The sequence below is a fragment of the Astatotilapia calliptera genome, chromosome 23 (assembly GCF_964374335.1).
Source record: "Astatotilapia calliptera chromosome 23, fAstCal68.1, whole genome shotgun sequence".
In the NCBI taxonomy this organism is placed as follows: Eukaryota; Metazoa; Chordata; class Actinopteri; order Cichliformes; family Cichlidae; genus Astatotilapia; species Astatotilapia calliptera.
Genome location: NC_137443.1, coordinates 3,586,172 through 3,614,005, shown reverse-complemented (window position 1 = coordinate 3,614,005; position 27,834 = coordinate 3,586,172). Strand labels below are relative to the sequence as shown.

The 27,834-nt window shown below is 42.3% G+C and overlaps 1 protein-coding gene across 6 annotated transcripts; it reads right to left on the bottom strand.

The window, feature by feature from the left end:
* Positions 1–386: 386 nt before the first annotated feature.
* shdb (Src homology 2 domain containing transforming protein D, b) lies at positions 387–27,781 on the bottom strand. Of its 6 annotated transcripts, XM_026158847.2 has the most exons (9): positions 27,464–27,612; positions 27,160–27,337; positions 23,849–24,223; positions 22,055–22,205; positions 18,557–18,778; positions 7,507–7,584; positions 6,561–6,735; positions 4,859–4,978; positions 387–2,485 (listed from the first exon to the last, which is right to left on the bottom strand). In XM_026158847.2, exons 3-9 carry the CDS (start codon positions 24,176–24,178, stop codon positions 2,299–2,301), a joined length of 1,263 nt encoding a protein of 420 aa, XP_026014632.1. In that variant the 5' UTR covers positions 24,179–24,223; positions 27,160–27,337; positions 27,464–27,612; the 3' UTR covers positions 387–2,298. The 6 variants fall into 6 exon arrangements, with proteins under 6 accessions (XP_026014632.1, XP_026014631.1, XP_026014630.1 ...); XM_026158846.2 differs by lacking the exons at positions 27,160–27,337; positions 27,464–27,612 and adding an exon at positions 27,642–27,781; XM_026158845.2 differs by lacking the exon at positions 27,160–27,337 and having other exon boundaries at positions 27,464–27,617.
* Positions 27,782–27,834: the final 53 nt, after the last annotated feature.

The window sequence follows — 27,834 nt, the reverse complement described above, 5'->3', positions numbered from 1 at the left end:
CTCCCAACCCTGCTGTTAATGGATGAAGGAAAGCAAATGTGTGTGCGTGTGTGTTTGAGTATGTGAAGCACGCAATCTTGCCAAGTCCTTTGTGCCTCTTTTCTCCTGCTGCAAAGGAGCCTATTGTATACAATTTCATCAGCAATGCTCTTAATCAGAATATTTTGGAAGGTTTTTCCCGCCTACATTAGTGGTTCCTAACCTTTATTACACATGACTAACATCAACGTGTTAGAACTACTCACAGGATGCACATCTAAGCTGTAAGCAGTTATTCTGCTATTTCCCATTCCCCAGTAGCTTTTCCAAAGGAGGTAAATTGCAAACAAACAAAGAAAATTATTTCATAATAAGAAAATCAAAATGAGTAAAAAATTAAAAAAATGTTGCAAAGCAGAAATGAGATTTTTATTGTTTCCAAATCTTCTACATTTCCTCCCCAAGTCAGGAACCACTAATTGTGATTAAAAATGTACAAGACAACCCTTTAAAAACACTGATTTGTTTACAGGGTAATGCAGAGGTTATAGAGTGCAACCTAACATCTTCGCGCCTTTTTTAAATTTTCATTTTTATAGCCTTAAGAAACAATGATTGAAATTAATTTTCCTTTCGAATGTGTCTGGTAGAAACCATCCCTTTCCTAACAGGAGTTTTAAACCACACAGTCAGTGCTGTTACCAGACAGCAGCAATGAGACTCCATCCCATTTTGCAAACATCTAATTCATCTTCAAGAGGGCCTCTGGAACCAGCTTCCAGTTTGGATTCGGGAGACAGACACCATCTCTACTTTTAAGATTGGACTTAAAACTTTCCTTTTTGCTAAAGCATATAGTTAGGGCTGGACCAGGTGACCCTCAATCCTCCCTTAGTTATCCTGCAATAGGTGTAGGCTGCCGGGGGATTCCCATGATGCATTGAGTATTTCTTCTTCAGTCACCTTTCTCACTCACTATGTGTTAATAGACCTCTCTGCATTGAATCATAATTAATCTCTGTCTCTCTTCCACATCTTGTCTTTTATCCTGTCTTCCTTCTCTCACCCCAACCGGTCGTGGCAGATAGCCCCGCCCCTCCCTGAGCCTGGTTCTTCCTGTTAAAAGGGAGTTTTTGCTTCCCACTGTTGCCAAAGTGCTTGCTCATAGGGGGTCATATGATTGTTGGGTTTTTCTCTGTATGTATTAATGTAGGGTCTACCTTACAATATAAAGCACCTTGAGGCGACTGTTGTTGTGATTTGGCGCTGTATAAATAAAATTGAATTGAATTGAACTGAATCTTCTACTAACAGCATGTAATGACTATGCCAGACAAAAATTGTGCAATATTCAATCAAATGTGATTTAATATAGCCAGTGTTCTTAATAATCCCAATTTGTTTTGGCTTTCAATATTTGATTCGCATCTCTTTCTTCATATGAACCTTCTCCTCAGTTTCTGGGCTTATCTTATCTTTAAGTTAGTCAAAGACGAGACCAGCTTTTATAAACCCAGTATTGTCTTTCAAATGCAAGAAACAAGAGATAAAAGGTCAGTGAGCTCAAGGCAAATACAACACAGCTTCTCTTCGCTTATGAAGGAAAATCAACAACGTAACTCTGTCAAGCAAATCAATAGAAAACTGTACGGAACTGACTGGATGGAAATAAGCAAGACTTTATGTAGAAAAGCTTTTGGAATATAACTGCTGCTGGTAAAAACCTTTTACACTTGAAAATAGCATACTTGCAACATGGATTTTTCAATGTTTACAAAAGGGTTTCCCAAGCCTGAGGATGAAGAAGGAATCTAATCTGATACAGTAAAACTCAACTGACTGATTCTAGCAGAAATATGAAAAATCAGCACAATGGCTGCAAGGTTTTCACCTAACAACAGCAATATTTTACCAGTGTCGATGAGGTGTTAATGTGGAACAGCAATAATTTAATCTCAGTCTCCTGCTGGTCTTCGGTACATTCAGAATACACACTTTCTCCTCTTCGGAGCTCTGCAAACATCCACTGGAAAGAAATGCAATGAAATGAACGTTTTTTTTGTCCTTAAGTCAGCCTCGTTTGGATGAGAGAGAAAAGGTGCCTCAAGTTCAGGTACTGCATTTCACGTGAATCAGTCCCCAAGATGTTTCAGCTTGGCACGGGTACACAGCAGTGGTAGGTAAGATAAGCTCCTCATGTGTTGAATCATCAAAAGTCTTCCAGTCAAAATAGAGGAGAACGCTTTCACTCCACTGGGTAGATCCAGTCAAACATTCATGTTTGAAGTGTCTGATCACTGAAAGGGCGCTCCAGGGCGGTCAGAGTGTCTGCACCAGCACTGGGAATAGCAAGGACAGGTGCTCAGCGCCTCTGATCGGGAGTTTGTGTGTGGTGTAAAAGTGGATGAGCTCTGGGATGGTGTCAAAGGGCGGGCTGTTCTGTCCCAGCACGTACTTGCCATCTTTACACTGGGTGAACTTCATGTGCATGAAACCTTGACAGCTCCTGTGAGAGTGAAAGCAGAACCGTAGATTGAGGACGGACATAAAAAGGAGAAAGAGCAAAAAAAAGAAGAGGGATGACATTAAATGTAGGGCACATAAAACACCATTCAGGCTTCCACACATTTTGTCACGTAATGACGGTGAAAGTGACAGGCCAGATTTATGCTCACGCCTTTTTTTCTTTCGCTTTGAGGACACAATTTTAACCAACATTTAACACCATGTCACAAATTAGGAAGGAAGTGACATTATGATGGATGGATAAGCGGTGTTTTAACACATGGTAGAGAAACACAAAGTCAGAGGGAGAGCGAGAAAGATGAATGCTCCAGACTGTGAAAGTGGCTCCGCTCACAGGACCACACCTCCCCTTTAAAATCGGTGCAGCGCGACAGGACTTCCCCTTTAAGAGCCAGCCAGCCAGCCATGATGTATGTCTAATTATAGAAGCGGAGGGAAAGACAAGGGCTGAAACCGGTCACCATAATTATCATTGTTCAAGTAAACCAAATTAAATTTTGAAGAGCAGTGAAACCAAAAGCACTCACTGCAACTATAAACAGCCAAACAACCGGCAGTATGTAACGTCCCACTGGCTTCCTGAGCACCAGAGCCAGACGCTTCATCATGTCAGAGCTCAGAGTTGACAGCGTGTTTCCATCCAGTCCTGTATGTTTGGGGATTCTTTGTACTAAATGGTAGATTACAACCTACCAGTTCTTGTGCATATTACATGTTGGTTTAAACCTAGCAGGCCTGCCTACTTCAGTGCTGACTCACTTTGACACGGCTTCCTCCTGTCTCCATTAAAACATCCTTAATCAGTCACTGCTTCTATTGTTCACATTTCTGTGTAATCTTAGAATAGCGTAGGTGGGGTTCACATTTTCCAAGGACAGATAAGAGCAATGGCCGAAAATAAACCCACCCCAAAACATACAGATAATGCATTTTTTGATCAAATGTAGGTAGTACTGCTTGTTATTACACAAAGAATCTTTCTGAAGGTTCTATTGTTGGTATTAAATTAAAAAAAAAAAAAAGCCTACCAATCAGCCAAAACACCTTGATAAAGATTAAACTGATACATCTTCATAGAAGGACAGTTTTCTCCCTTATTTCAATAGTTTAGTCTTATTTCAGTAGCTTAGTCTACCTTTTCTAGCTATGGTACTGGCACAAGATCAGCCAGTTTAGTTAAACCACTGCACTAGATGGTAAAACCCAAAGGATTATGAAGATACACATACCTGAGTTGGGCTTTTACAGATTTTAAGGGTTCAAATTAGTATTAGGAGAAAAAAAAACCAGACTCTGGGGGTCACAACAACAAGTTATAAATCTCTGTAAAATCAAACATGCAGATTCATCCATTGTGGTAACCCTTTTGGGAATAAGGTGGCATCTGAAAGCACTTTATCTTTTTTTTTTTAAGCTTTAAAGTCAGTTCTTCTTAACAAAGCTTTTTTTTGTATTCATCAGGTTGCTTGTCTTTTTGGTGTCTTTTAGTGATGTATGTCAGTAGATCTCAGGATCATATTGCTTTAGCTGGACCCTGAAGGTTGACTTCAGTGAAGGCCAGCTTCTTTATGGTTCAAAGAGTTTCTGGATATATGACTTCTCCTGCACATTTTCCAGCTGTTGAACCATTACCAGTACTGACCTTGTTGCTGGAGAAAAATGTGCGTGTGTGTGTCACATCCATCTTCTCATGTAAATGAGTAATGCATGAGCTTGTTTATATGTCAGCACAACACGGTGACACACTGTGCCTCCCTCTCCCCTCACGCTCCTCTTCCCTCTCTCCTCTCTCTGCCTAATTTCCTTCTTGTGTGTCCCACAGAAGGTAATTCATATTCATTAGTGATTATGTGGAGGATGATGTGTGCACTGAAGTGTGCTCTACCTGGCTGATTACCACTTAGAAGGCCCGCTGGGGCCGTGAAGGAAGGCCACAGAGAGAACCCAAGGTTGGTGTGAGGACAGACCGCTGATGGGAGAATGGTGGTGAGGCCAGGACAATGGATCATGCTAGTAATTACAAGGGAGAGATTTGACCAGATAAGCAGTATTGTGCCCTGCAAATGAGTATCGGGAGGAGAATCAGTGTGGCAGTGATCTTAAGTGGAGGTGATGGTAAAGGGAAGGGAGGGGGAGAGAAGGGGGAGAGACAGATGGAGCGGTGTGGGAGACTGCAATATAATATCAGTAGCTCAGGTGGTGACACACACATACTTTCCACACACTCCTCCTACCACACTTGGCAAGAAAAAAAGAGAAAGATGCAATTAAACTGTATAGCTGTTCATCTGAAAGGGTGCTCAGGTGTTATGCTGCCTGTTGTTGCGTGTGCATGCATGCGTGTGTTTCTTACCGAAGAGAGAGGGAGTAGTCCGAGCGGTTGGCCTGACTGTTCCTCACCAAGTAGCTACACTCTTTACACAGTGTAAGCAGCGACTCCGCTTCCGAACGTGACAGCGAGCCGTGGTACCATCTGAGCAAACGCATAAAGACATGACAAGGCATGAGGGGAAAAAAGCCAAAACCAATAAACAAAAAAAGGGTCAGTTTTACACCTTTGGGAACAGATGTTGACATGTGTTATAAAAATATATTGTAAGATTGACCCCGGTACGTGCAGCAGCAGTCTTTGGTACAATGTGGACCCGAGAGTAAAGTTTTTCCTTCTTTCTTCATTTTTTTTTTATTATTACAAAGAATGTAATGATGACAAACTCAGAGCACCACACATTTTACTTTCCTAGCTCTAAAATGTCAACAAGCCAGGATGCCTGCTAGCAGGTTGTGGGATCACACAAATTAAATGCATCCTCAGTGGGACACAGATATCTGAAGCAAAGTTCGCTGCAATTCATCCAACAGCTGAGCACTTAAAACTGCAAATGCCAAACCCATCAGTTCTTTCTCTTGGCTAGCATGAATGTCCAGACAGAATTTTATTGCAGTGCATCACTCACTGCTGAAAACCTTCAGTGTGAACATAAGCGTTGGACAGACTGATAGTGCAAAGAATCTTTGGAGTGTCATTAAAGGGGGGGGGGGGGGGGGGGGGGGGCTACAAAAAAAAAGGATATTGCAATATCCATTTCTATAACGATGAGCTTTTATTAGGAGATGTCTGAGCAAGGGGTGCTGTATGTTACAGACTGACAGAGATGCTGTTTTCTCGCGGAGGAAACCACAAAGCTCAAAACAGCCTCTAAGAGATCATCAGGGAGTAATGGAGCGTAATAATCAACACCATCCTCATGTGAATGTGTACAAAGGTTCAGGCTTGTGAGAGCAACCCAGAGTGTTGCATGTGTGTTTGAATGTGTATCTGTGCTTAAGGGGTGTGTGTGCTTGGATTTCATTAGTAAAACGACCCTTAATGTGCGCAGAAACAGCACATAAATTACACCAATGATGTCTGAAATTAAGACTAAAGTAAATGTGTGTTTTTAATGTTCTGACTTAATTAGCTCTCGTTCTAACCTTACTCAGTCCTGTAAGGTCTGATGAGTGCTGCTTAGCCGAAACACATAATCGTTTCACTTTAATGTGCCCAAGCCCTTAATAGATCAAAGCAGTGCAATCAGACAAGCTTTGGCTTTTTTTATTTTATTTTTTTCGTGGGACCTACAATCCCCCAATTTCAAAACCACTTTTATAGGGATGCCTTAGGTATGCGCATAGCAGCAAAGCATATATGTTTGTAGACTTTTCTTGTTAATTTACAACACATGAATCTGCGTTATGAAGCACCTGGTTTGATTCTACATCTGAACATCCAACTCTTCAATGTACTTGGAGTGATCTGTGTTTGAACACTGAATCATTCACTGCATTGCCCGTACAGTTTGATGCCTGTAGAAATGTCTTTATCCTGTGTTACAGTGAATGTAAATGAAGTGACAGCATCTAGGGCACTCAGTCATTTCCTGTCAGAAGTAACTGAACATCAGAGCATGCAGGCCTCTTAATCTGATTAAAACCTGACTAGTATGGCCCATACTGATAAACAGAAACTGATGATGCTGACTTTCTATGGGTTTCAAAAAAGACAGCATACATACACCTGCTTTTCCAGAGGCAGAGTAGGGTCCACTCTCTCCCCCACCATTGTGAGGCCTTCGTGGGGCATTCGAAACTTCATTCCCCCTCCCGCCAGCGGACTGGATCTGGGCCCCAGGGGACGCAACCGCTCTGTTGGCGATGAGGAGCGATCCCACTCTGTATTATCAAACTGCACTGTTGGCAGGCGGGGACAGAAAGAGTGAGTCATGTTATTTACACAGCAATATTATCAAAAGGGATTAAGCCTCTCAGCCAGACTAGGGTAAACATTAGACATCGGGCTACTGCAAAGCTGCGCATGCGGCATAGGCCTCATGGGTGGGTCACACTACAGGACAGCACGTCGGGGTCCAACAGTGACAAAACTATCAGCAGTATTATCACAATTACCACGATCGGTGGGTTTGTAAGATTAGGGGGGCAGCGGAATGCAGGAATTTAGCGTCTTCTCTGCTTCCTTCTCGCACATGTCTTTGTTTGCAGTAGACAATGCAGATTACTCGATGTTGACTGTACCAATACTACTTTGGAGCAAATTACAGAGACTGAAGTGTTATTTACCCCTTTTCTGCCTGAATTTTGTGAAATTGAACCTAGTGAACTTGTAATTAAACATTAAGTGCACCACAGCACTACTAAGTACCCTGACATGAACACAGCCGACATCCTCGTTTATGGGGAGCTTTTCATGCATGGTTGATGCACGAGGGGAATGCGGTAAGAAGGGAGTGCTTACATCCCCCAACACCACATCCAACAGTTACAACAGGCAGGGACAGACGCAGGTGCTGCAGATGCAGGCCGCTGGTGGCTCAGAGTGGAGGCAGAGCAGATGCAGGACAACAGCTTGGGTCATATAGGTCAGGGCGACTGCATGTTTCAGTGCTTGGGTTGAAGAAGGAAAGTAGGGGAAGGGGGCTGTTGGTGTTCAGGGTGAGAGGTCACCTTGTTCTTTGGTGGGGTGCTCCTCCTCCAGCTGACCCACAGGGGCAGGCCAAGGCAACTCCGCCAACTCCCTCATTTCTAATAAAAGGCGGGAGCAGGGAGGAGGCAAGAGAAAAAGGAGTGAGAAAACAACAGATGGGTTTAAGCAAAGTTAAGCATGAAAAAACAGACAAGTGAGGAAAACGGTGATGATTAAGGAGTGAAAGTGAACTTGGGTGCAAGATTTTAGAGTGAAGAGAAGTGAGAAGTCGACGTGACAAAGAAAAAAAGAAAGAAAAGAAAGAGGAAGCTGAGAGTAGGAGAGAAGACGTGTCAAATGAGAGATATGTAGTGCCATTCAGCGCAGTTAACTAAACCTAGGCAGAAGGGGAGAAGTGATATACTGTACCTTCTCTCTCCTCTTTCTCCACACACGTGAACAAACATAGCGTAGTGTTTCACAGCCAATATTTAAAGTAATTTATTGTGGAAGAGAAGACTAAAGAAAGCAAAGAAAATGAAACAGAGAGAGCAGGAGATGTCAGGCGTGGGTTATTTATCTCTATAAGTTCATCTTAAGAAACTGTCCCTTAGCATTAGATGTAATGAAAACAAGGATTTCATATGCAAGACAACCCACAGCGCAGCGTGACAGAGAAACTGTGACGCGTGGGGACGAAACATGCTCCATTTACCGTCGTACCTACAGCGAAAAAGCTACTGAAGGTGCACTCCGAGGCAGATCTGAAAATAGCTCATTATATACCATGGCAGGCGACCATCTAATGTAACAGTCATTACCGCAGCCTTACACACACAGACACACAAGGAGACACACGTACATTATGCATCTTTCCAGCTTCACACTGTGCATTCAGCTCCTGCTCACCGCAAAAACGGATTACAAAACAAATAAAAGGGAAAGAGGGGTGACATCTTAATGAGCCGACAAATCCAAAGACCCCCTAGGCCCACGACATCAAAGGCCATTTGAATGGGCGTTTGGAAAGAGACCCGGGCTGTACATACATGCCTCTCTCCCTCCCTGGTTAATTATTGAACAGGCAGACACACTCCGCCACTTTCTCTGGCTCTCGGTGAATTATTGATGCATGGCGCAGTACAATGGCCCCATCTGGAGCGGGCCGCACCTCCGCTCAAGCCAGGATTAAAGTGTGGCCTGGCACCCCTCAATGGGAGACACGCACGCAAACACAGGTCCACACGCACACATGCACACATTTAACCTGAAACCCCGAAAACGCTGCCACTGCAACACTCTGCTGCCTGTCAGCTCACCTCCACATCACATTTCACACCTCTAATTCTCAAGTAAAACTGAGAGGGATGTGTGGAACGAGAGGAAGGTTTAACATCAGAAGCACACAAAAGCAAGTGAAGGGTAACAAGAAGAGAGAAAGAGAAATTGGAGACAGCTGAGACAATTTATTAGAGATCAAAAATGTGCTCAGCCATCTGAGTTAGAGATAACCTCAGCTAGTGGCGTGTTACAGGAGGAGAAAAGTCCATCAAGCTTCCTCATTTTTACTCCTATTGTTTGTCTGGTATTCTTGAATCTTAATTGCGCTCGCTCATCAAAAAACTGACTTAAAAATTTAATAATTCTTGAAAGACTGAAGTGGTTCAGCTGTTTATCCCGTCTCACATCATTTGTAGATTTTTGCTTTAATAGAAAAACGACTCATCTTTAACTGAATCCGACTGAATATTTTTAACAACACACTGGTTTCAAGGTGTTTTACTTAATTTCTTTATTGATCGCACAACTTCTATTTAGACACCTCATGTTACTGCACTAGCCTTGATTATCACCAAGAACAAGCCTGAGAGTACGAAACCTTCAAAAACTGGCGAAATATTCGTAGTCAGACAAATACAAACACCAGACAAGTAAGATGCTGGGAAATCTGCAAAAAGTTAACACTGACTTACTAATATTGGGGGGGGGGCATTATTTATGTAAGGCGTGAAAAGTACTGGGGGAAAAATAAAGCGACTGAATCAGCAGCAACAACAGTCTGGGAACCCTTACTGCTCCTTAAATATCAGGTTACATTCACGTATTAAATAATAACTGCTCAGAAAGTAACTGAAACTGTCAGACAGAAGACAGATTTTGTGACTGTGTAACTTGTGCTGTGACCTTTGCACACATGCTACAAAGACTACAACAGCCCATCTGTAACAGGGAGGGCTGCACCCGTATATCAAAGGTGGTATTTTGTGGTAGAGCATCAAACACTTCATGAGGACACGATATGAGACTCACTTAATTTATTGAAGGGCTGTAATACAAGAGCTTTGATGGACATCTTTTTTTTAGTTTTTTTTTAGTTTAAAGAAACAAAAGAAAAAAACAGGTTATCTTTGCGATCCAAATGCATTTCTCTTCTGGAAAAGACTGAGCAGAAGCATTACAGCACAAACCACAGAGCTCCTCCATTTAATAACAAAAGACTGAATCCCAAGCAAGCACACACACACAGACACACACACACTTATTCAAATTCACACACTCACAGCATGTCACTGATTTACTACCAGGGAACATCTGTTTTCCATTCACTCCTAATGGAACCTGTGGGTCTGTCATCCACAGAAAGTTCATCGATACAAAACAATGAGAATAATGGTTTACAGACAAATGCGCGCCCACATCAATAAACAAAGGCAATCTTTTTCATTTGTAAAGTAAATAATGTCTATGCAAAAAAAAGAGTGTTTTTTTTATCCATTTTTAACCCAGATAATGAAGCAGGTAACAGCCATTTGTGGCCTGCCAAGATCTCCTGTTGCCGAAAATACCTGCTGACAATTACCAGAAATGATCTGAGGGGGAGGGAAATGAGAGTAGGTTTGACTCTGCGTGTTGCACAGAGGACACATCTCCTCATGTGATGGATAAGTAACTTTTCAAGTGCACCAGCTGTTTTCTGTGTCCTCATAATTAAGGGAGAGCAGACAAAGACAATATAACAGCATCATTAGGTCCAGTAATGAAGACAGCTGTTTTTCCAAATACCTCTGGCATCACAGCGTGTCTCTACACACAAAGACCTTCTGCTGGACACAAAGACGCCAGTAAGATTTATAATTATCACCTTATACCAGAAAAATGTATATTCAAACAAGTTCCCTTTCTATAACAACTCCTTACCCATCGTTTCTTTCTTCATTTTACAGACCTACATTATATCCATGTCCCTCCGGATTTATAGTGCTCTCCGTCTTTTTTTTCTCCATGCTGAACATTCCTCCTTCTTCATCACTACTCCTTCACCCGTTTCCCCCTTTAACTGGGACATTGTCTTTCTTTTCAGGCTACCTTGATCATCTCTTTTCTTGCCCTACTCTACTTCTGTTATCTCTCGTACAGGCCAGTGAAGAAGAGACACAAATGAAATGTCTTTTCATTAATGCCAGTCAAGGTTTAGGCTGAAGGAGGGAAAAGGGAAAGACGGAAGGCGGGCAGAGTCTATTGTGTGAGTAAATTGATGAAGAGACTGGTCAGATGCCCCCAGGGCCTGCTTAGAGATACAGAGAGCAGCATCAATCCAGAAATGGAAATCTCATTTGCTGTTTCCTTTTTTCCCCTCACACACACACACACACAAACACACACACAGGTTACTGTATAGACACACACACAAACAAACATGCAGACACACACGCGCATGTTCAGGGTAGCCCTGGGAACCTTGCCTTGTCAGAGTACATGCATCAAGATAAAGCCTATACGCACACCCCATTTGTCATGGTGTCTTTGCAAGCTTTGCACAAAAAAGCATCTACTTTGGTAATCATGAACACTTTAAACCTCCCTTCAGCATCTGGCTTACGGTGCCATTTAGTTAAGAGAAGGATTTGAACTATTCATCTGTATATTTTCTTGGACAACCTGCAAAGCAATTGCCTGCAGATAAAAGGTCATACAGCTGTGATCAAAAGTTTTCATACACATTTACATTTGAAAAACGAGGACTGGATGCACAGGTTTGAGCTAATTCTTTTCCTAATCCACACATGTTCAAAAGTATACATACAGGCTCAAATATACACAAACACAATCACTTAAATCTGTTAACAAGTTATACTCGTTCTACAATGTTTACCTTGACAAGGCCATGGCTTATTAACATCATTAATAACATCATCATTGACTACAACTGGTAGTTTCTCTTAAGCAGGATATGCTTGTGAGGGCTCATTGGATTGGCCAATGCTCAGAACAATGGCAAAGTTCAAGGAACTCAGTGAAGATCTAAGAAGGAAAATTTTAAGATGAGATTTCTAGGATCGGTTAGGATGTTTAGCAACACACCAGAAACCACCAAGGTTCAACCCTGATGAACTGGAAAGTGTTGGAACACCGGCGGTCACTGTCCACACTGACGTCTGTTGCACATCACCATGGACTGAGAAAGTACTGACCAAGAAAAAGGCCCTGCCCTAAGACGGACACCCCCTAGCTTAACTTAAATTTGCAGCTACTCACATATTCAAGCCAAAAGCCTTCTGGAGGAAAGTTTTATGATTAAATGAGAAAAAAAAAAAAACAGAGCTATTTGTCTACAATAACAAAATGTTTGCAGTAGTAAAGTAGAAGCTTTCAAACCTAAAAGCACTATAACAACAATCATGCATGGTGGTGGTACCATCATATTCTGGGGCTTGGACATAACTGTGTGTTCCAATAGTAAAATGATACCAAACAAACATTTTTTAATGAATAAAGTAGGCTAACATAAACAATCCAGACAGACCTTCCCAAAGCCCCAACCTGAACCCTATTAAAAAATTGTGGATTATTTTTCAAAGCATGGTCCGTACCAGGAAACCAGCCAATTTAAATGAACTCTTCCATTTCTGCCAAGAAGAATAATTAAATATTCAGCTAGAATCACGCACACTGTTGTCTTTATCTTTAACCTCCTAGGACCTGGGCCCTATTTCAGGAAGCCGGTTTAGTGCAAAGTCTGACTAAGTATACCCTGAGTTAACGAAAACTCTGGTTTTTCGGTTTCACAAAGCGAGTTCAGCTGAAGCCTGAGTGAGTCACTATGACGACACACTCCGTGAAGCTAACCTGCCCCCTAGCAGGTTTACTACAACTAACCCTGACTGTCCCCGCCTCTTTGTCGGAAACCTGACAGTAGGAAGTGTCGGACATGGCGTGTCCCTTCCTTGAAGAGCCAGTAGATCTTGAAGCCCAAATACTCCGCAGAGCTCTCCGCCGGGAGAGAGTGATCAGAGCGCGTATGGACATTTTATCATTACCTGATGATTTCCTGTGCGAACGTTACCGTTTCTCAGCACAATCAATAAGTTATTTGAATAACATCCTCAGGCCATATATTGCGCATGTGACACATCGCGGACATGCGCTCAGTCCATTACATATTCTTTGTACCGCACTCCGTTTCTTTGCAAACGGGAGCTTTCTGTACAATATTGGTGACACTGAGCACGTTTCCAAGGCTACCGTCTGTCGGGCAGTCAGGAATGTTACAGTAGCACTGAAACGTCTCCTGCACTCGTTTGTGGTGTTCCCCGGTCACAGACCCACAAGATTTATCAAAGAGGGATGCCACAAAATTGCAGGTATCAGGATGAACAAAACTTAATTCATGATGTGGTGATATTTGAACTACTACTTAAATGTTACATTTATTCTCACGGTTCCCAGGCGTGATTGGCTGTACAGATGGCACTCGCATTCCAATCATTGCTCCTTCAGTAAATGAAGGAGACTATGTGAACAGGAAGTCTTTCCACAGCATTAATGTACAGGTACATAGTTCCCTGTAGCATTTCAAACTAACAAATTATTTCATTATAGTAATGGATGCTAATTTGTGTTCTCTGCACTGTGAAGATCATATGTGATGCTGCCAACATTATCACAAATGTGGAAGCCAACTGCTCAGCCTCTGTGAGTGGTGGTGGTGGAGGACCCCCACCTGTTTTTCAGGCCTCCGCTTTTTTTCTGTTGGCTATAACGGGTCACATTTGAGAATATAGAGTAAGCAAATATGTACTTGTAATGTGCTCAGATAATTTCAATAAGTGCTTACAGAAAGAAAATTAATGTAGCCTCTAACTGCAATTGATTTACATCGGACAAACAGACCAAGCACTATGGCTCATAATACAATTACACCTTACCTGTTTGGACTATATTTTTATATTTCATTTTTACTTGCTGCCAGGAACGTTTGGGGCCTGTTGGGTTGCACCTGCGCTCAAATCACATCACAAAATAAAATGTATGAAATAAAAAATAAAATAAAATATAATAAAATAACGTGTTAAATGGGTGGAAATCCCTAGATCAATGTTTAAATTAACACTCACGCATTGACTCTGTCGGCAATGTTTTGCCATGCATGCTCCCTTTCTTTTGTAGCTGAGGCTGTGTTACTTTTGTCCCGCAAAATTTGCATGTTATCGCCCACCCCCGTGACATCACGCTCCAAAGCCCTATACTGCCATCAGAATTTCGGCCTCAAGCGCTGTAAAATACATTGACCGCGCCTTCTTTCCCTCCGTCTCCATGGTGACTCGCTTAATCTGTGCTCCACTAATCAGGGCTTTATGTATCCTCGTGCGCGCGCTTAACTTGGGGTTAAAGCAACTCCACGTTGATTGAACTAATTGTTATCAGCCTTTCTGAAACCGAATATTCCGAGTTGGACAGTTCGGGGTTACTCAACCCTGAGTATCGTTTTTCACTCTGAGTTTTCTAAACCGGCTTCCTGAAATAGGGCCCTGGTGTCCAAATATGTGGGCATCACATTTGGGGTTGTCTAGACCAAAATACTAAATTTTGCTCTATAAGGGCCTGATGTCCACTTACGAGGACATTATGCTGCCAATGTTCTATCAAAATTTAAAACGAATGTCCTCATATGTGGATCTCATTTTTCTCAGAAACAAAAATCTGGTAAAAAAGAAAAAAAATCTGGTAATTCTTTGTTTTTACATTCATCAAGCAATTCTCCGCTAGCACAACCTACTTTTTAAATGCATCAGTACTAAGAGCTAAATCCTAGCAGCACCATGATAACATGCTTACAGAAATAATACTGCTAGAGTAATCCATCGCTGCACATAAAACACAAACCAAAGCATATCAAAATTCTGACCTGATGATGTATGAAAAGTTAACGAATCATCAAAACAGTTTGGGAAATGCGAAAGTATAAACCAAAATTCACAGCAATCACCTAGTTATCAAAACATTTGACTAAAAAAACCCAAAAATGCTAATTGCACAATGGAAATGGAAGAAGAGCCATCAAAAGTCAAACATAAAAGTCACCAGTATGAATCTGCTGCTCCGGTGAGTAATACCTTGCCACAATGCAGGGTTTTTAAACTATGGTACATTTACCAGTGCTATACTTGCACAGGCTGCAAAATCCCTACTGCAACAGAAGTGGAAATTTCACCTTCTTTTTAGCCTGAAATAAGCTAATTTATGTATATTTAATGCACTGTATTTAAAAAGAAAAATGCACTATAGATTCATAACTATTTCACTTTAATGTATTTTTGTGCTGCAAGACTTATTCTGAAGCTAGACCCAAATAAGCCCTGAATTCACCACCACCTTGCTTTTAGGATGCAAAATATTCATAATGAGCAGCTTCTGTGTATGGGGAGGTGCAGTCCTTTGGTGGTGCCTAATGAGCAGCTGCACAGGAACAAGTGGAGGATAAGTGCTTTGCTCAATGGCACCATAATAGTAATCACTAGGGGTGGCAATGTTATTCATTCAGCTTCCCTTTTCCAGATTTCCAGCTGATTTGTGCCTCTCTCATCATGTGCCCACTCTTTCAGACTTCACACAGCCATCACTGGCATCACATGGCTCAAAGCTATTGTCGTGGACTATAAAATACAAAAACATGAAATACCTTATACGCCCACTCATCTGTTCATTAAGTGTGGCCATCGGAGAACTAATAAGACTGTGCCTTTCATTAGCTCACTAATAATGCTGAATGGCTGCAGGGCCAATCTCTCACTGGTGGACCGTCTATTAACTTCCAGGAATTAATGACTGCTGTAATTTGAGCTGGATGGTAGTAACTAGTGACAGCTTTCTAACGTTGCAATTAAAACCCACTGGGCTGAGAGAGGCCTGTCATGTCCGACTCCTCGGGCACTGACAGGCTCAACCTCACAGCACTGGCTGATATGGACCTGGCAACCAACGGAAAATAAGTACAATGCTTTGGAGGCAAGCTTATTTTTGATAATATATGAAATACAGCTACAGCGTTCAATATTCATCCATGTGATTACATGTAACCACGGATAAGCTGTGAAAATCACAATCAGAGAAGCTTTCGCATGAATGCAGTGCAGACAGATCCACACACAATATGCAACAGCAATCCTCCCAACTCCCCCACAGCCACACACTCATCTGTGCCAACAGCACGCAACACCCTTGAATTAGGTGCATGGTGATAATCAGAGCTGGGAAACCTAGTAGAAACTCTATTTTATGTGTGTGTGTATATTTGTGCATATGAGTGGGTGATGATGTAGGGATGCTGGCAGATAGCATCCCCCTCCCCGCTGCCCCCTTCAGCAGGTTATCTGAGTGAGTATGTCACATCCGCAGGGACGAAGGGCTGAGGGGACAGCCCTGTCACGGCTGCTGTGTATGTGTGAGCCTGCGTTAGTGGATGACTGATTGCACCCCGCTACAATGGCCCTGACTCTCCTTCCTCCACACCTCGCCATAGCTCCCGACCATTAATACCCCTCACCGCCCCTCCCCGCAGAGGCACTGGGACTCCAAAAAACATCCAGTGAGGTGCCACCAAACATACCATAACCTTGGATGTCCCTTCCTATTACGCTCCAGCTAGCATTCTCTCCGTTTTCATCTCTCTTTGGATCTTTCTTACTCTCTTACCTAGTTCTCGTGTCATTTTTTCCCCTTCTTTACATCCCTCTATTTCTCTGACCTCCCCATCTCTCCCCATCCTTGCAAGTGGGCCATGCCTAGCAACGCTGAGAGGGCCTGGGAATATGGATTAAAGTGAGAATGGAAAATACTGTTTGTGTGTTTACACTTCAGTGCTTTGCTGTGCTCAGACAGACAGCACGCCAGCTCAGAGTGCTGACTCCAAATGGAAAAAACAAGGGGTCAGACGACTCGAGCTGCACAAGCGTTTTCCTCCACTGCGTTCTCTAATGGTGCTGTAAGCGCTCCTCTGCAGGAGTGCACGGTGTATGTGGCAACAGGAAGAAAAGCTGAAGAGGAAGTAAATGACAGATAAAGCAGGAATAAATGCTAAGTAGGTGAAAAGTGATATTAGATTTTAAATGAACTGCCATGCACCTCTTTGAAATCACTCTCAAATAGGTTACCGTGTCTTTTCATTGCTCCTCTGCGTAGCGCGATTTGGGCATGAACACAGTGTGCATGGATAGGATTCTGAAAGTGTGTATGTGTCTGACAATGGTGTACTGACCATGACTCTCCTATTAGCACTAGATCAGTCACGCACATGTAGGCATGTAATTAACTGAGAAGAGGGGGATGGGGTGGTGGGCATACACACCAGGGAAAGAGAAGGGAGGAGAGTGGTATTGGAGGGGAGTGAGGACAAGGCAAGTTGATTTATTATCCCATCACCTTGACCTTGGTGACTTGGAGATGCAGCTCAATTAGACTGGCTTGGCCTGGCAATGCCTTGCACTGATCCACTCCTAAATCATCTATCAGTCCTACTGTGTTTCGCTTTACCCCTCAGTCTCTTTCATTCCCAGTTCATTCTTTCCCTCCAACTTGACTCCTTATATGGAACATAACGAGATGTGAGACATGAACTACACAGCTTTAGCAAATGGGAAAAATGACACGCTATGTAAATTTTTGAAGACATACTGTAGCTAATATGACAATGTTGATCTTTATCCGTCTCTTCTTGACAACTATTCCTTTTCCCCCCATACGGACACAGAAGAAACCATTATTGGTTTTAATGATCACTTCATAGATTAAGTCCACGGTCAGCCACATGTGTGACAGCAAGAAATCAATATTCACCAGAAAGCATTTAAACATTAAAAGAGAGGCTTTTCGTCATTTGAAATGAGAGTGAAAGTCAGAGCCCTCGCTATTTCCAGGGAAAAAGGGTTGGAGATGTAATGACTGGGTGGGGTTGAGGGGGTGTAATAACTATATTAAAGGTCAAGAGAGTTAGACGATTATTTCGCCATGTAGTATCAGCAGTAGGGGTTGTCTGTGTGCTCCTAGGAGTGCTCTGACCTTTAAAAACAGAACATTTGAATCCTGATTTTAACCATCTTGACATATTCTACAGATTCTTTTTTTTTTTTAAAAAGCTAAAACTAAATTTGAAAAACTAAACATGCCTCATGGATCAGACTAACATCACACCATCTGGTTTCAAGAACTCTCGTCTGATAGGCATTCACAGGTTTACTCCGAGGTACTTTTAACAGAATAGAGAACTGCCAATATGTGGGCACTTTTCTTTGCAAATAACCTGTTATTATGTGAGACTGCATTGACTAAAGCAGTTTCACACATTCACTGCAACCCCAAACCTTTCTATATATATATTACCTGATGGAGTGCCGATGAGAATGCAAATGTTCAAATGCCCCCGTGTGAGAATAACACGTGTAATTGTCCAGTAAAATAATAGTGAGTGAGTGGGCATCATGCGTCCTGCATGCTCTATCCAGGCAACAGCCTCATTTAAATTAAACAGGACATTATCAGCAGTGAGCAGCGCCTCTGAAGTGAATCATGTCCTGTTTTGTGTGACATGTGAAAAAGGAAAACTTTCATCTGTTTCTCTTAACACTGACTGAAGGGAAATGGTGTGATTCACCGCTTCTTCATAAATTACTACCTAATTAGGCAGTATAACTATAAAACAAAGCGCAGTTCAGAGTCTCCATTGCTTACATTTTGTGGGAAATGCATTAAATAACCTATAATCTGGAAAATATTGACAAAGGTTTAAAAAAGCACTACAGTTAGTTTTCTAACTACCTGCAAAAGCTTTAGAGATGTTGTCCTTTTTCCATTCCCAGGGTTGGTCATATTCATCAGCCGGTCTCTCGTCATCTTGCGGCAGTCTGCTGCTCTCCTTGCCCTCTTCTTGAGCTTCTCCATACACCAAACCCAGACACTGGCCTCGGATGTCTTCATAGGGGGTGTCATAGAGCTGCAGCCCTCCACGCGCCTGTCCTCCTCCTGGGTTACGCTGCAGCTCTGTCACGTCAGATCCAAAAGAACACAAGTTCATACATCGCCACGAACATATACATGCAAAAATATGTCTGTTGCATCGCGTTTAACCAGTCTGAAAGAAAACAGATAACATTACAAAATATTATCTGACACAGATGACGTTCCCCTATGCTAATATTATTCTGAGCTAAAAAATTTAAACGAAGCCTGTTGAGCTCTGCCTCGACTAGAATTAGGGGAAAGAGACAAATTATGTTTGCACAGCTTGCTGTGAGCTCAGAATCTCATATGGGGGGGCTTAATGATGCCTTGGGGTAGATGCTGAGCAGCAACACAGTAGACAGCCCACCACCCCTCCTCTTGTCCAACCTGAATCCCAGTAGCAATCTTGCACAGCTCAACACAGCATCCGCAATTCCCTGTTAACATTTTCATTACCTTCTCTGCGGGTTTTCAACCAACAAATGCTACTTGGCACCTGCAACTGTTATGTGGAGTCAAACGTGGCCATGAGATAAAAGGCTTTAAGGTTATTGATGCAACCAAGAGGTGAAAATTTGATTTCCAAATGCATCAGTGAGAGCCTCTATGCTGCAGCAATACCAATCAGCAATGGCTTTTTATATGTAGACCTCAGAAATGTGCCCGCTTTAAAAAAACAAAGTAGTGTTAGTAGTGAAAATGAGAGGAAAAAATAGAAGAGCAGACATTTCTGTGCACACATCTGGTTGTTTTGTAAGGAAGAGTAGATGGAAAGGTTTGCTTTCGAAAGGCAGAGAAAAACTTTAACCTTCACACAGCAAGATACAGTTATTGGGCGGTCTTGTAATCACCATGGTGACCAAGTGGTGGGCCCCTCGGGAAAGACCCAGAGGTAATGGAGATGAGGGTGGAGGGCAAATCGTAAAAGAGAAGGAGCAAGGCAGAGAAGCGAGGGAAAGAGGAGGAGAGGATGTGGTGGAGCCGTAGGAAAAGGAAGGGGAAAGGGAAGCAATGAGGAAACAAGAGGAGGACGCGAGAGAAAGGCAAGGAAGGGCGGAGGGAGGATTGGGGTCTGTCAGTGTTTGATGTTAAGTCATTGAGACAGAAGCACAGCGGGGCTGTATGCTGCTCTACCTGCGCTGGGAACCCGTGGTGCCGTGGCAGCCTGGAGATGGAAAAGATGAAGGTCGGGAGATAAAAACCGACATGAAGGAAATAAAATGATAAATTCACAGAAAACACGATGGAGAAAAACACAAGCAGGGGGTGGGGTGGCGGGAGTAAGAAAACAGCAATTTGACAGAGTGACAGACACTGGAGATAGAAGGGAATGACGACAGGAAGTCTGCTGAGTGTTTAGGCATGCAGACGTGTTGGGAGACCAATCTTTTATCCCCACGAGCACAATTTAAGAATCACGACGAAGCTGCTTAAGAAGAGTAAGCATTAAAGATCTTTACTACTAAAAAGTACCGTTTTCAGGACAGTCTTTGTGTGAGATCATTAAAATTCTGATTGCGCACCTGATTTTGCTGCTTTGCTGTTCTTTAGCGGGAAACAGCAGATTTAGACAGACAGAGGGACAGACAAAAGCAGGCAGACAGACAGCCCAGGAGTGACAGACTCAATGCAATGTCAGTGAAAGAAATTTTACAATGGCCTCCCAAATGCTGCGCCATCACCACTGCACATCTTATCTCTCCAATAGCTCCATCCAGCTGAACCACAAAACAAATTCTCCAGCATTTCTTGGTTTAGGCGAAGGAAGGGATGCACCATGCACTTATCCATGATATTATGAATTTCACGTGACGACTAAAAGGGCAGCACAAGTGACGGCGGAGAAAGGACAGGGCACAAAATTCGGTAACGGACAGATTAGAGTGACAGCCAATGACTCCCCTCAGGGCCGGGGAGAGCCCTTGAGATGAAGTGAGATAGAGAAATGGAGAGAGAGGAGGGGGCAGGCTTTCACACTAAATGACTAGGACAGATGAGGGAGAGAGAGGGGCTAAAGGGGCAGACAGAGATGTTATAGCAGGAGAGACAAATGGAAAACGATAGATGTGAGCTAGACGATGTGGGAGAAAATAATCACAGAGGTGGGGAGGGGTTCAAGACTGTATCGTGGCTAGACTCTTTAAAGGGACTTTTCGTGAGGCTGAGAACTGACACAGCTGGCTGCTAAAATACTCTGGGATGGTCTGTTACAAGGCTCAAGGTGGTGAATAAATGTAGCAATTAAATAACATATTATACGATATTTATACTGAACTACAGAGAAAAGGATTGTTATATTGGTCTTCTGGTTTTGTTCAGTAAAGGGAGAGCTGACAAATTACATATCGGTGATTTTGTTACTTGCATTTACATGTAAGAGCTGCGTATATTAAGAATGACAATTTTACTTTTATAGCAACTTTAAAACCAGTGTTTGCAAAGTGCAGCAATGTGAACGAGAAAGAGTAACAAAAATGAGAGAAAATTTAAAAAATGGGAAGTTAAAGCAACATTATGTTATAGAAACAATCATGCAAGAATAAAAACTTCACAAGTCTATAAAAATGTGCTTCAGGAAGTAAAACGGCACTTATTCCACAAGCTTTATACTTTGGGCGCCTCCAAGCTGGAGGGCACAGTCTTGACTATGAATGACCCGAGGGCTGAGAAGCAGCTCGATGGAGGTAATGGTTTGGCTGTGTAGCTTGGAAACAGACCAAGAAATACTTTAAAAATTATCATAAAATCTTTCTAATCAGGATGTTTAGTAAGCCACAGATGAACCCAGCATCCCTGTACAACAGACAGTTACAGTGGTTCACTGGTTCAGTTATATTTGTATTTTTCATAGCAGGTTTCTGCGTTCTGGACGAGGTTTCTGGCACCAAAGTGCAAAACAACAAAGCTTTATTCAAGCAGCCATCACTCACATGAACGAGTCATCCTACAGGCTGTCCTACATGACGTTGTGCAAATTTGGTATTATTATTTATTTCTTAGTATTTTGTATTATGTCTGTACTTGTACTCAAAATGTGCATGTGAAGATGGATGACGTACTACTGCAGACCAAATCTACCTCTGGGTACAAATAAAGTAACCTGAACCTAAAATGTACAAGGAGCTAATGAAGAGAAGATACCATTAAGGTGACGTAATGCCATCTGCTAAAATCAGTAACACATCCAGCTGTTGTATTCTGAAGCTGCAGGAAAGAGGGTGACATTTAGATGAAAAAGGCCAAGGATGAGAAAAAAAATTAAAACCTGTGGCAAAACTGGGACTGGTTAGATTAGGGTGTTAAGGGCCCCCTGACCTGTTATGACCCTTTGGGCCTCATAGGGCTCCATATAGCCGTTGTTTTCACAGGGAACAGGTCGAAGATCTGGGTCTGGTCGGTGGTTCAGTCGAGCATCAAATGGGTCCGAATAATCTGTGTCTCCAGCCAACGGAGCGGACGGCACCACCTAAAGGACAAAACAAACTTCCTCATGAAAGAGAAGATTTACACAACTTTAACTTGACCCTCTGGAAAGAAAATGCTGACTCAGTATAATGAGTCACATTTTCAAAAGGAGCTAGAAGTCCAGCGACAGGCTATAATTAGTTGGACTTTTATCCATCATTTCTGGAGTTGCACATCAAACGAGCCAATCCTAGAAAACAAGAGTTTTTTGGATAATTGGGAATCACAGTCTCCATGTTAATGCCAAAAAAGTAAGGAGTGCTGCACAGAAAGATCCCCACTCAATGGCATGCTAAATAGGTGTTTGCTCACAAACAAATACACATGTACGGCATTACCGTGTATACTATATTTAGCAGCTAATCAAGGCAGTTAACTCTTGAATCCCTTGAAGGAAACATACTGCATCTTTCTTGTCACATTAAATGAATAAACAACACAGTGAGAAATCATCCTATCTTAGCACGACCCAGTTTTTGGCTGAAGGTAGAGAAGAGGAGATTAAAGAGGGAAATGTCCAGTTGGTGGCATTTGTTCTTTCTTACAAGCACAGGAGGAAAACAGTTGTAATCTGGCACAGTGACAGCTACATAGGAAAGCATATGGTCGCACATGCATCTACAAACCCATGCGCACGCACAATGTTCTTTGTCTGTCACTCTCTGACAAAGGAAATCACTGTAGCGAGACTTGCTGGCCAATTTCAAGATAAACACATCCACGCCCTGGTAAAATTACATCCTAATCCCATGTTGATTCTGTAACAGGTTATCTATCAATGCACAGGAATCTGCAATGTTAATTAGAATGCGGATGTTCCCACAGACCATGGGAAATTAATGAGAACAGAAGAAGAGTGGGGCAGAGAGGGGAGCTATTGACTTCAGTTAAGACTGCTACTTCAAGCCACTTCAGGACATTTGCACTTGTAGCATTTTCCATGAGTGGAGTCATAGATTTAACTGCAGTGATGAAAAGCCGGAAATATTCCATAACTTATTCAACATATGTTGCCGAGTTGATGTGTACACCATACTGCTGTAAGATTTTTATTTTTTTCTTCAGTCGTTCTGTTAACATCTGCCTTTTTTTTGTAATTCTCAGTAGCTTTTCTACAGCACAATATGCAGCGCACGCAGCCAAGAGAGCAATACAGTCCTGATGACCCAAACAGCGCCAAAGAATAAATTTCAGCTCCCTTTGGCCCTTGACATATCACCATACACCATACAGTATATGGTTCCTAACATCTGCTCATGTGGAGGTCTCTCTCAGCTTGCAAAACCAAACCACATCTATTATTTATAGGACATAAACTCAGGGGACTGTGACCCTCTCTGATTCAATGGTCCGCTCAAGCCATCAATAATTCTTTCTTCAATCTAAGGTAGTAAGATTATGTGTTGCATAGGACATATCATGATTTATGTAAACAACACATATTTCAGACACAAATTAAAGTCACTTGCTTATGGAGTCTGATCAATAAAACTGTCACAATGATGAAAATGGGATGAGAGAAGTGGGAGAGTTTCTTTCCTTCGCTAGCCTTCCGGTCATCCCTCTAGTTCTCAAGAGATAGGCCACATAAAAAGCTTGTCATCGCCTACATTTTTCCTTATATAGGTACAAAGAGAAACTCACGGGCTCTTGCTGATCCTCTAAAGAGATGGTGCTAAGTAGGATCTTGGTGCGTCCCAGTTCCTGTGAGTCCACTTTGATCAGTCTGTGTTTAGGAGACTTCACGTCCACACTGGATGACTTCATGGGAGACCCATAGACAGGTGTTGCAGGTTCAGAAGTTCCAGACTCTCCCCTGGATCTATTTTCTGAGTCCTCATAGGGATCTTCAAAATCGAGGTCTCTCTGGAGCCGATAGGCTTTGAGGATCTCGCTCTCTGTGTAGTCTGGTGTTGGAGGCTGTGGAGGCACCTTCTTGCCAAAGCTCAGATAGTCTTTTAACCACTTGGCCATTTCCACTCCAAATATGCCAGTGTGTGGTGAAGGGAGAGCAGGAGGCTGGAGGAGATAGACATGGACAGATAAAGGGTTATTGCTTTACCTTTTTTTCTTGTAAGGCTTTGTGAGCTATGTGCTGGATTTGCTTTGTGAGATTTTGTGCTTTTCTAAATGTGACAGGTCAATGATTAAAAATTAAATCTTTCAATTATAAAAAAAAAACCCCGCGACGATAATAATCCACAGGTCCTGCTTCACTAACAATATTTGTGTAGGATTATCTCCCCCTGATCACAGAGCCACGATTTCGGTGCTTTTACATGCATTCGTGTGACATTAAACTACACCGACAGCTGGGCTTTACGCACTCCTTTTGTTTTACGCAGGGAGCAATAACGTCTGGCATCTGGACTTTGCCCAAGGCTGCAATTACATTTCACACCCCAGCAATAAAAGGCGACTCTAACGCGGTGATACAAAAGTAAAAGCAAAGTGTGGAAGAGAATATTAGAAATAGACGAGGAGTTAAATAAATATAAGTTGTTTTAAATTCTAACGATTTCACTTTTTGGAATTTGAGGAAAACAAATTAATAAGTTCAGTTTTGACCCAGTCTTATTTCAGAAAGCCGAAGATACGCGGATTTCCCTAAACTTCCCCTCAAAAGCAATGACCAAAACACTGAATTTAAACGCCAGAGCGAGCGCTGCGCTCCGAAAGCACATTCACTCACCCAGCCAATTCAGTCCTTCAGCCACTTTGGATGCTTAATTCCGCGTTTTTCCATCTCGATGACAACAAAACGACACCGACAAGTGTCAAAACCTTCTACTTCCACTTTTTATTCCACAAAAGCACAAGAAAAAAACCAAAACAAACAGTATCCTTTCTAACACAAGAGCCCTGAAATCCAGCAGAGTTCCTCCAACGACTGGCGGAAAATGCGCGAGTGACGAGACCGACTACAGCTCCGAGAGAAACTCAACCGAGCGATTAAAGGGGAGGTGCTTCATTCCCTGTGGAATATCATCCTACTCCCTTTCGCAGTCAGCCGACCGTTCATTCATTGAAATATCTGCACATCGCACATGCTTCAACAATAGCTGCATCCTCTTAAAGCGGTGCACGAGGAGCACAAATCAAAAACTGAATCTAGGAGCTGAAATAAAGAAAAAACAAAAAAACACCTCGCACGAATGTCATCCAAACTTGTGCATTATTTATTCGCATGACATCATTGGACAATTTTAATGTTTCAGCGTCAGTCTAGGTAAGTTAAATGATTTTGCCTTTAACAACTGGGAACTTCAAACGCACTAATAGTACTGAAAATGTCATCTGCTTCCCACGCAGTTGACAACATGATCAGGGTTGTAGGGACCAAACAAAAGAAAGCCCTACCACACAAACAAGATGCCAAAAGGCATCAAGTCCCATCCACTCTGAGGAAAAACTTAAGGATGTTTGTGTTTCATCTTCTCTTTTCAATCCTTACTGACCTCTCTGAATGTGTTTCATCCTCTCACAAACGTCACATCATCCACTGCACAGGCAGGAAAATTGGATTGTGTGCAACAGCGGTTAAGGACCATCTAAGTCTGTTAAAAGACCGTAAATGCCTCTTTCTTTATGAGCTCACTTTCTCCCAGGGGTGAGAGAGAAAGGATGAGGTCAGCAAGCTAGAATCCACCCCCACCACGCTATCAGCACAGCCATCAACATTATCCCATCTAGCTTTTTACATCTCCGCCATTGTGCCTACTGAGTCTGTCTCCACCAGTGTTTACCAAGTACTGGCTCCATACCTAAAGAGGGTCAAGAGATCAAAAACATGGCTCCAGGTGTTTCTGAAAAAAATCTGAGTGCACTTTATTAGTGTGAATGCAAATCTTTGTGGGCCCTGCAGCTCAATTTAAATCAATTATAGCAGTGAAGCAGTAAATGTGAAGAAGGGATTCAATTTCACTAGCCACTAAATGCCTGCCATTATTCTTATTGGGGAAAAGAAAGTTTCCAGAGTTGAAAACAAAGTCTCATTGTGAGGTTTAAGTAGTCTGAGAATCAGTCGTTATCATATGGGCATTGTGCTAAAGATTTTATCTTATAGGAATTAGATCCATATATTTATTAACAAAAATATGCCGTCCCCACAAAATCATGTTATCAAATTACCTACAATCTTTTCTCCCAGATGACAACGGAAAAAAGCCATCTTTTGGTTGTCATTATTTCCTGGAGCTTTACTAGCTCCCGATATCTCTTCCCCTGCCCTTTCTTTTCCACCTTTGAATTTTTATCTCCTCTCATATCTTTCACTGTAGCTGTAATATCTCTTCTCTTCCCCCTCCCCTTAGTCACACCTTCCCCTTTTTTCATCTGCACAATCCCTTCAATCCAACACCTCCTCTAACCCCCTAGCGAGTACCATATTGAGGACACATCTAATTTTTTATTTCCATCCCGACCAGGGTGAAAGCCAGAACTCAAAGACAGAGACTAAGCAGTAGATGGAACAATCAGAGATGAACAGACATGCAAGCTGTCAGAGTGAGCAAGAGGAGGACACATGGAGAGCACAGAGGGGAGAAAAACTGAAATGGAAAATTTGGATCTCTCACCGACATGAAATCAGAGACAGTCAGACTGACAGGCACACAATCAGACAGGTAAATAGTGACTGCAGTTTTTTCCATGCAAAATAACCGCAGTTACATAACAGAAAAAGAAGCTCTGTATTTTTCTTTTCATAGAATTAATAAGGCTGCCTCATTATAACGGGCTAAATATAGAGGTGACATTTCCTCTGAACTCCAAGCTTCACTCAGATTTTGGCTTCAATGTGCTATCATTTATGAAATTTGACAAACACAAACATACTACAGGTTTCACACATACACAGTGATGCACACATATATCAAAGCCTTGAGTTTAATCTTAATGTCAGCATAAGCGTTTGCCTTGACAAAAGGAGATAGTGAGGGGGGTGCAAAGCAGACCTGTAGAAGCAGCGGATTTCCATAGCTTCATCTGCCTTGCATCGACTGCCCTCATTTGGTGGTTGGTGTGCATTGCATTCCATGTGCTCTTTAATAAGCATGAGCACACCAGTGTCCCACTTTAACCACAGTTAACTTACTTGTCAGTTACTTGCAGTTATGACAAAGAACAGAGCAACTGCAAACAAAAAAACAAAAATAAACCGCAGAGGCAGTAAAGCGAATCAGCCTAGTAAAACACACACTAGTCTTTACGTGGCACCTGTAATACAGTAACATTAAGGTAAATTCTATTTTCCCTCACCTCACTCTTTCTTATTACATAAAGGTGTTTGCTTCCGGGGTCGGGCCCTCCAGTGTTGCCATTGGTGAGGTTTACTTTCTGTGATTGGCTAAAATTTTCTAAACTGTGGAACTTTCCCACCGCTACCACTACCCGCAGAAAACAGCGACAAAACAACAAATCATATATGACGTAATACCTCGATAATGTCACCATCACCCTATGAAACGCCTGTGCTCGTCACTGCTTCTCTACGCGTCTTGAAACCACAACTTTTAGAACAAGTCTGCCTTTGGCTGGCTGTGCTGCACGCGACAGAACAAAGTTGCCATCCATCATCTCCAATCAAACGCTGATCCGGCGTTTCCTGCAGTGCTGATTGGTTAATTTAC

Coding starts and splice junctions, on each gene's coding strand:
- shdb (XM_026158846.2), bottom strand. CDS start 24,178: ATGGCCAAGTGGTTAAAAGACTATCTGAGCTTTGGCAAGAAGGTGCCT. Junction 6,736..7,506: donor GCACCCCACCAAAGAACAAG/GTGACCTCTCAC, acceptor GCCTGCCAACAG/TGCAGTTTGATAATACAGAG. Junction 4,979..6,560: donor CTGCCTCTGGAAAAGCAGGT/GTATGTATGCTG, acceptor GCGTTTGCTCAG/ATGGTACCACGGCTCGCTGT.